This window comes from Odontesthes bonariensis, chromosome 5 (assembly GCF_027942865.1).
Source record: "Odontesthes bonariensis isolate fOdoBon6 chromosome 5, fOdoBon6.hap1, whole genome shotgun sequence".
NCBI lineage: Eukaryota > Metazoa > Chordata > Actinopteri > Atheriniformes > Atherinopsidae > Odontesthes > Odontesthes bonariensis.
In genome coordinates, this window is record NC_134510.1 from 40,102,537 (window position 1) to 40,110,878 (window position 8,342).

Consider the following 8,342-nt stretch of genomic DNA (forward strand, 5'->3'; position numbering starts at 1 on the left):
GCAGAACCGGATGTGGATCCCGGTTAAGAAAAATGACCTTAGGACAGTTAGCGGCTGTTTCTTCTGTTTCAGTAAGTTTCTGTAAGTTTCTGTAGCTTCTGTAGTGTCTCTGGCTGAGTCTTTATGTTCTGTATGAAGCGGTGCAGCAGCGGAAACATTCAGAAAAGTTATTTTTCTTTCCGGAGAGTTTTATTTCCACTAAATTATGCGTCCAAAGGCGGTGAGCGTTAGCTAAGGTTAGCTTGCTGTTTGTGACAGTTCATATACACTGTTGTTGCTCTTTATATTGGTTACTGTGTATTGTTGTACACACCTTGTACATTTTATATACATATATTTTTATTCTTTATTTTTTATCATTATATCCTATGTTACATGTTTGCACCTTACGCCGCAGCAAATTCCTAACAATGGCAATAAAACGAATTCTGATTCTGATCTGATATATATGTCTATATGTATATATATATATATATATATACATATATAAATGTATATGTGTATATATATACACACATATATATATATATATATGTATGTGTATATATATATATATATATAAACATATATAAATGTATATGTGTATATATATATACACACATATATATATATATATGTATGTATATATATATATATATATATAAACAGTTCACTAGGACCAACAGGCTCCACAGACAGTATTTAAACTCACTTTCAACTCGTTTTATGAGCTAACTCCGTTAACTTACTGTGTAAGCATCATGCTAACTGGGTCATTTAAATTAACCGATTTAGTTTTATAAGTTTATTTGGCCGGTGACAGCTGATTAAAACCGTGTATTGACTTGTTGTTTTACTGTATTCTGCTCGTCCAGACGCCACAGATTGATGCAGCATGATGGATAAAGTCCGGAGGATCCTGGTTTATGTCTGTAAGGACCGAGCTGCTCCGCAGCGGGTTCAGTTTGCTCAGGTCAGTCCACACAAACCGCTTATTACGTGATGCTTTTTGCATTTTCTTTTACCCCGTTTGCTGAGCAGATTGGACCTTTTAGTAAGGATTCTTTAGACTGTGTCCTGACCAGCTTCATTTCTTTATGATTTATATGACAACAGGAAACAGCTGATTCTCTGAAAGGTGTTCCAACATGAACATAAACCCAAAATCTGATTCAGAACCAGAGTTAGTTCAGCTCTGAGCAGCTTTAAAGTGAATATCTGCAGATGTTTCCATGGTAACAGCTGCAGAGATTCACTGAAATGTGTTCCAACATGAACATAAACCCAGAATCTGAGGCAGATTCTTCTTCTTCTTGTGTAACGCTTCTTCTTCTCCTGTAACGCTTCTTCTTCTCCTGTAACGCTTCTTCTTCTCCTGTAACGCTTCTTCTTCTCCTGTAACGCTTCTTCTTCTCCTGTAACGCTTCTTCTTCTCGTGTAACGCTTCTTCTTCTCCTGTAACGCTTCTTCTTCTCCTGTAACGCTTCTTCTTCTCCTGTAACGCTTCTTCTTCTCCTGTAACGCTTCTTCTTCTGTAACGCTTCTTCTTCTCCTGTAACGCTTCTTCTTCTCCTGTAACGCTTCTTCTTCTCCTGTAACGCTTCTTCTTCTCCTGTAACGCTTCTTCTTCTCCTGTAACGCTTCTTCTTCTCCTGTAACGCTTCTTCTTCTCGTGTAACGCTTCTTCTTCTCGTGTAACGCTTCTTCTTCTCCTGTAACGCTTCTTCTTCTCCTGTAACGCTTCTTCTTCTCCTGTAACGCTTCTTCTTCTCCTGTAACGCTTCTTCTTCTCCTGTAACGCTTCTTCTTCTCCTGTAACGCTTCTTCTTCTCCTGTAACGCTTCTTCTTCTTGTGTCTCAGAGTATAATGGCTCAGCTCACAGACGGTGGTGATGATGAGGTGGAGGCGAGCTGCTCGCTTGAAAAAAACCAGTTTCTGCTCTCCAGAGGAGAGGAAGGGAACCGGATCCCTCTGAAGGTGACACTCGTCCTCCATGTTTCACCTTCACACTTTGAATGTTTTCCTGCTGTAAGGGTTATTTTTACCTTTCAGAGACCCGCCTTCTGTCCCATCAAACACCTGTCGGCCCCGCAGGCCGCTGCCATCCCATTGGACGTGCAGCAGCGTGGCGTGGATGTGGGCGTGGCCGTCCTGCTGCAGACAGCCAGTCGCAGGGTGCTGCTGACCCGGCGGGCCACGGAGCTCCGGATATTTCCCAACGTCTGGGTTCCTCCAGGTCTGACGCTGTGATGTCACGTCTACTTTTAGCTCGAACATTTCCGGGTCGTTTCCGTGCGCTTTAACGCTCCTTCGTCTCTCATCAGGTGGCCACGTTGAGCCCGATGAGACTGTGAGTGATTCTGCAGGTTTGCAGTCGTGTTTTTTATCCCGACTCGAGCCAGAATAACGTGAACTGTGTCTGCAGCTGCTGGAAGCCGGTCTCAGGGAGTTAAAGGAGGAAACTGGACTCAAGCTGGAGCCAGAGGAAGTGTCTCCAAAAATCCTGGGACTGTGGGAGGTGAGACGGACACCATATGTGTAACATCCCATATCAGCAACATCATTTCTGAACATCTTCTTACCCCCTGCTGCGTCCTGTGAGCAGAGTTCCAGCCTCGTTTTGGTGTTGATGAAGGTAGTCCGGCTAGTTGGCTGGGGTTTAAAAAATAAAGCCTTTTGCTTCTCAGAACAATATACGTTCAACAGAGTAATACATTTGCATCACAAAATGGTTCTCCAGGAAAAAGTCAGACCTCACAATCTCTTGGCCCTATTTTCTCTCCCTTCGTATCACTGCCTGCTGAGTTTGTTGTTGTTGTTGGTGGTGGTGAAGAGGTCAACAGGAAGTGGCTCTATTAGCAATTTTTATTCTATTTTATTAGCATTTTTCCTTTCCTTTTGTTTCAATTCCTTTCCTTCTCTTCTCTTTCCTTTCCTTTTTTGTTTCCTTTTCTTCCTTTTGTTTTGTTTCCTTTCCTTATCTTTCCTTTCCTATATGTGCTATGTAGACCGTGCAGACTGAAGTGCAGAGCGAGCAGTCCCCTGCTTCCGAGCAGCAAACAGCGTAACAGGCGCGGCTGTCGGCAGGCGGCAGCAGGCAGTGATACGAAGGGAGAGAAAATAGGGCCAAGAGATTGTGAGGTCTGACTTTTTCCTGGAGAACCATTTTGTGATGCAAATGTATTACTCTGTTGAACACATATTGTTCTGAGAAGCAAAACGCTTTATTTTTTAAACCCCAGCCAACTAGCCGGACTACCTTCATCAACACCAAAACGAGGCTGGAACTCTGCTCACAGGACGCAGCAGGGGGTAAGAAGATGTTCAGAAATGATGTTGCTGATATGGGATGTTACACAGCTTCATGTCAAAAGAGGCGAACTGTCCCTTTTAAACCAAAAAGAAATCGCCCAGCCCTAGTTTGAAGTGAACCTTTAGGAGAAAATCAGTGTTTCGATCAGCTGGTCCTGGGGGAATGAGTCGGTGGTTGTTGTGTGGTCAGCAGGTGGCGCTGTGGGCTTCAGTCCACACGGCGTCCTACAGAAGTGATGGAGTTAAACCAGGGGTGTCAAACTCATTTTCACCGAGGGCCACATCAGCATAATCGTAACTTATAAATGTAACTGCTCCTTAATGTTAAATAACTCTTAATTTATTACTTATTCAAGTTAGAAATATTACATATATATTGGCATAGATGTAAAAAAAATATATGTTTGCTTGTTGCTCTGTTATATCATAAATCTTTTTAATTTGTCAGGTTATGAAACCCACATCACTCCATCCATCAAGGATCAAACTATCCAAGTGAATAAAGAAAAATAACATCAAACATAAGTTATGACATTTACTTTGTTCCAAACTTGAAATATCAAACAAAGCTAGCTTTTAGGAAACATCGCAGTCACCTTTTTTGGTCGTTTTTGGTCACTGCACGTATTTGACTTATTTATTTTTAGACAATCAGACCTTTAAAGCTCTCAGGGGCCACATAAAATAACGTGGCGGGCCACATTTGGCCCATGGGCCTTGAGTTTGACGCATATGGGTTAAGGTGTGTCCGTCCTCTCTGTCTGCAGTCGGTGTTTCCTCCCATGCTGTCCAGAGGACTTCCTCAGAGGCACCACGTGGTCGTCTACATGCTGCTGCACTCCTCCCTCACACACCTGCAGCTGCAGGTAACGGGCCTCACCTTCATCTCTCCACCCTTCGCTGCATCTTTCCTCCATGCTGCCATGTCTCCGCCCTGCAGGCGTCTCTGAGCCCCTCGCCCGCTGAGGTCAGCGCCTGCCTGTGGGCGGACAGCCCGCTGGCCAGAGCCATCGTGTCCGCCGTGGACGGCGAGGACGGAGGCGTTCGCCTGGATGACGAGCTGCCCGTCAGCATCAGGTATCACTAAGCCAAAGTTAAAGTCATCACTCAAAGATGCCAAACAGTTTGAATATTTCTTTATTAGGCCTGGGCAACGATTAAAATGTTTAATCTAATTAATCACATGATTTCCCTGATTAATCACGATTAATCGCATTTGTACGCAGAATCCAAAAATGAATACAAAAGTAGTGTATAGCTTTTAGCATTTAGTTTTATTTTAAATGTGCTGCCATATGAATGAAAGTGCCATAACATTTGTTGTGCAAACACACTTTTAACATCAGCATCTTTCTGTAGTTTTTATGTAGAAGCCTCGCTCCACTGTCTGTTTCCTTGAATGACTTGCTGCTATCAGTTGTGTGTTTTGCCTTTAAGTGATATTTTAGACTGGAACTACTACGCTGAGAAGACAATTCAACTTGGCAGAGTTTACAGATGACTTTGGTTCTGTCGACTCCGCCGTCTGGAAGAACTTTAAAATGAAAATGGCCGAGTAAAAGTTCCGTACCCTTCTCCATGTTTGGTGGATCCGCCGATTACTTTCTTTTCCTGTTCCACAGCAGACAGCAACACACTTTTACAAAATAAAAGCCTGTGAGCAACAGACTTTTACAAAATAAAAGCCTGCGAGCAACAGACTTTTACAATAATAAAAGCCTGCGAGCAACAGACTTTTACAGAATAAAAGCCTGTGAGCAACAGACTTTTACAATAATAAAAGCCTGTGAGCAACAGACTTTTACAGAATAAAAGCCTGTGAGCAACAGACGTTTACAAAATAAAAGCCTGTGAGCAACAGACTTTTACAATAATAAAAGCCTGTGAGCAACAGACTTTTACAATAATAAAAGCCTGTGAGCAACAGACTTTTACAGAATAAAAGCCTGTGAGCAACAGACTTTTACAGAATAAAAGCCTGTGAGCAACAGACTTTTACAAAATAAAAGCCTGTGAGCAACAGACTTTTACAATAATAAAATAAATAATAATAAAACCTTCGTTAATGCGCGATAAAATATTTATCGACGTTAGATAATTAACAAGTTAACGCAATAATAACGAGTTAACTCGCCCAGCCCTGTTCTTTATTCATTAGTAAAACTGAGTTACGCAGCAGGTGGGTCTTTCATCATCATCATCATCTTGTAAAATTATGATTACAATGAATTGAATTCCAATTGGCTTGAATTGGACATTATTATTTAAGTGCCTTGAGATGACATTTGTTGTATTTGGCGCTATATAAATAAATAAAACTGAATTGAATTGAAATTGAAATCTTCATCATCTTTACAAACAGTAAAGATACAGTACGTGGGTTTTACATCCTGACGGGTTCAGGAAACCTTCTGCTGTGCTTCCAGTGTGTCGCAGGTGTCTGCAGACGGAGCTCTGACCTCCACCTCAGTGCCGGGGGCGGTCTTCATCACCCGGGCGCCGGCCAGCGGCCCGGACCTGGAGCGGGTCAGCACTGGAACCAAATACGCCCTGGACCTGTGGCTGAAGAGCCTGGATGCCCCCAAACCCTGACCCCACCCCCACCCCGCAGACGCCAGTGATGGGAATCCGGTTATTTCCATGAAGCTCCTGAGACGGAGGTTCCTCCATCCGGCCACCAGGTGGCAGTGCAGGAAAAGTGGCTCTGTGAGGACATTCAGCTTCTCCTGTTGGAAAATGAATTAAAATAACAAAAAAAAAACACTTTGGACACCGACTGTGTGAATAAATGAGAGGATTTCAAGTCTGAATAAATCTCACTTTTAAAGAAATAAGATAAAAACAAGTCAGTTTTCTTCAGAAAAGAGCGTAACAGGAAATGATCAGAATCATTCAAATAAAATCTGAAGTTTTTCTTTAAATGCTTTAATGATTGATTAATGTTGGAGATAATGGAGTTGGGTGTAGTCGAATGAAGTAAATCAAATACTGTGTTCTTTTGTCTCGATATGGAGACCCACCTTTAGTGTACGTGAGGGCGATGACCAAATGGTTAAGGCACACCTGAATGTTTTTTTTATGAGCCGGGGAGTGCTGAGGAGTGATCTGACCAGACAAAATAAGCAGGAAGAAAACTCCTACTGTTCTAACGGGTGTGCTTATTAATGCTTATTAATGCTTTTTAATGCTTGCTGTTATCTTTGAGAAGGTGAGAAACTCATGGATTGGTCTATTAAAGGGGTGTGAGGGTAATTCCTTGAGTGAATTAAGTTATAATTATATACGTAAAGTGGTTTGTTAGAGTGAATTTGTGCAGGTGTGGGAATGAAACATAAGTTTTGTGGGTTGTCAAGGTTCCAACTCTTATTATGCAGCTAAAGAACTGAATATAACAGGTTTAATACAAAGTTCTGAACAAAACTTTAACAGAAAGCTGATGAAGGTGAATAAAGGTAGATTGTATGAATGTATATGTATGTATGTTTTTATGTATGAATGTATTATTTTATGTATAATGCAGTATATGTGTTATGAATATTCATAATACATTTATTTAAAAAAAATCACGCATACATAAAAAATTTAATTCATACATAGAAACATACATATATAAAGACATACATATATAGAAACATACATAAAAACATTCATACTGGGGTGGTAGGTGGCATAGTGGATACAGCAGGCGCCCCATGTGCAGAGGCTGCAGCAGGCCCCCCATGTGCAGAGGCTGCAGCAGGCCCCCCATGTGCGGAGGCTGCAGCAGGCGCCCCATGTGCGGAAGCTGCAGCAGGCGCCCCATGTGCGGAAGCTGCAGCAGGCGCCCCATGTGCAGAGGCTGCAGCAGGCCCCCCATGTGCGGAAGCTGCAGCAGGCGCCCCATGTGCAGAGGCTGCAGCAGGCGCCCCATGTGCAGAGGCTGCAGCAGGCCCCCCATGTGCGGAAGCTGCAGCAGGCGCCCCATGTGCGGAGGCTGCAGCAGGCGCCCCATGTGCGGAGGCTGCAGCAGGCGCCCCATGTGCGGAGGCTGCAGCAGGCGCCCCATGTGCAGAAGCTGCAGCAGGCGCCCCATGTGCAGAAGCTGCAGCAGGCGCCCCATGTGCGGAGGCTGCAGCAGGCGCCCCATGAGCAGAGGCTGCAGCAGGCGCCCCATGTGCAGAAGCTGCAGCAGGCGCCCCATGTGCAGAGGCTGCAGCAGGCGCCCCATGTGCAGAAGCTGCAGCAGGCGCCCCATGTGCAGAAGCTGCAGCAGGCGCCCCATGTGCAGAAGCTGCAGCAGGCGCCCCATGTGCAGAGGCTGCAGCAGGCGCCCCATGTGCAGAAGCTGCAGCAGGCGCCCCATGTGCAGAAGCTGCAGCAGGCGCCCCATGTGCAGAGGCTGCAGCAGGCTCCCCATGTGCGGAGGCTGCAGCAGGCGCCCCATGAGCAGAGGCTGCAGCAGGCGCCCCATGTGCGGAGGCTGCAGCAGGCGCCCCATGAGCAGAGGCTGCAGCAGGCGCCCCATGTGCGGAGGCTGCAGCAGGCGCCCCATGTGCGGAGGCTGCAGCAGGCGCCCCATGTGCGGAGGCTGCAGCAGGCGCCCCATGTGCGGAGGCTGCAGCAGGCGCCCCATGTGCAGAGGCTGCAGCAGGCGCCCCATGTGCAGAAGCTGCAGCAGGCGCCCCATGTGCAGAGGCTGCAGCAGGCGCCCCATGTGCAGAGGCTGGAGCAGGCGCCCCATGTGCAGAGGCTGGAGCAGGCGCCCCATGTGCAGAGGCTGCAGCAGGCGCCCCATGTGCAGAGGCTGCAGCTGGCCCCCCATGTGCGGAGGCTGCAGCAGGCCCCCCATGTGCGGAAGCTGCAGCAGGCGCCCCATGTGCGGAGGCTGCAGCAGGCGCCCCATGAGCAGAGGCTGGAGCAGGCGCCCCATGTGCAGAGGCTGCAGCTGGCCCCCCATGTGCGGAGGCTGCAGCAGGCGCCCCATGTGCGGAGGCTGCAGCAGGCGCCCCATGTGCGGAGGCTGCAGCAGGCGCCCCATGTGCAGAGGCTGCAGCAGGCCCCCCATGTGCGG

The 8,342-nt window shown here is 46.3% G+C and overlaps 1 protein-coding gene across 3 annotated transcripts; it reads left to right on the plus strand.

Moving 5' to 3' along the window:
* On the plus strand, positions 1–6,544 carry nudt17 (nudix (nucleoside diphosphate linked moiety X)-type motif 17). Of its 3 annotated transcripts, none has more exons than XM_075466863.1 (9): positions 1–71; positions 855–952; positions 1,841–1,957; positions 2,033–2,216; positions 2,305–2,330; positions 2,406–2,498; positions 4,060–4,158; positions 4,233–4,369; positions 5,719–6,544. In XM_075466863.1, exons 2-9 carry the CDS (start codon positions 875–877, stop codon positions 5,882–5,884), a joined length of 900 nt encoding a protein of 299 aa, XP_075322978.1. In that variant the 5' UTR covers positions 1–71; positions 855–874; the 3' UTR covers positions 5,885–6,544. The 3 variants fall into 3 exon arrangements, with proteins under 3 accessions (XP_075322978.1, XP_075322979.1, XP_075322980.1); XM_075466864.1 differs by having other exon boundaries at positions 10–81; XM_075466865.1 differs by lacking the exon at positions 1–71 and adding an exon at positions 95–236.
* Positions 6,545–8,342: the final 1,798 nt, after the last annotated feature.

Excerpts from the sequence above, each read along its gene's own strand:
- nudt17 (XM_075466863.1), top strand. The coding sequence starts at position 875 with ATGATGGATAAAGTCCGGAGGATCCTGGTTTATGTCTGTAAGGACCGA. Across the intron at positions 2,331-2,405 it reads ACGTTGAGCCCGATGAGACT|CTGCTGGAAGCCGGTCTCAG; the intron begins GTGAGTGATTCT and ends CTGTGTCTGCAG. Across the intron at positions 4,159-4,232 it reads TCACACACCTGCAGCTGCAG|GCGTCTCTGAGCCCCTCGCC; the intron begins GTAACGGGCCTC and ends TCCGCCCTGCAG.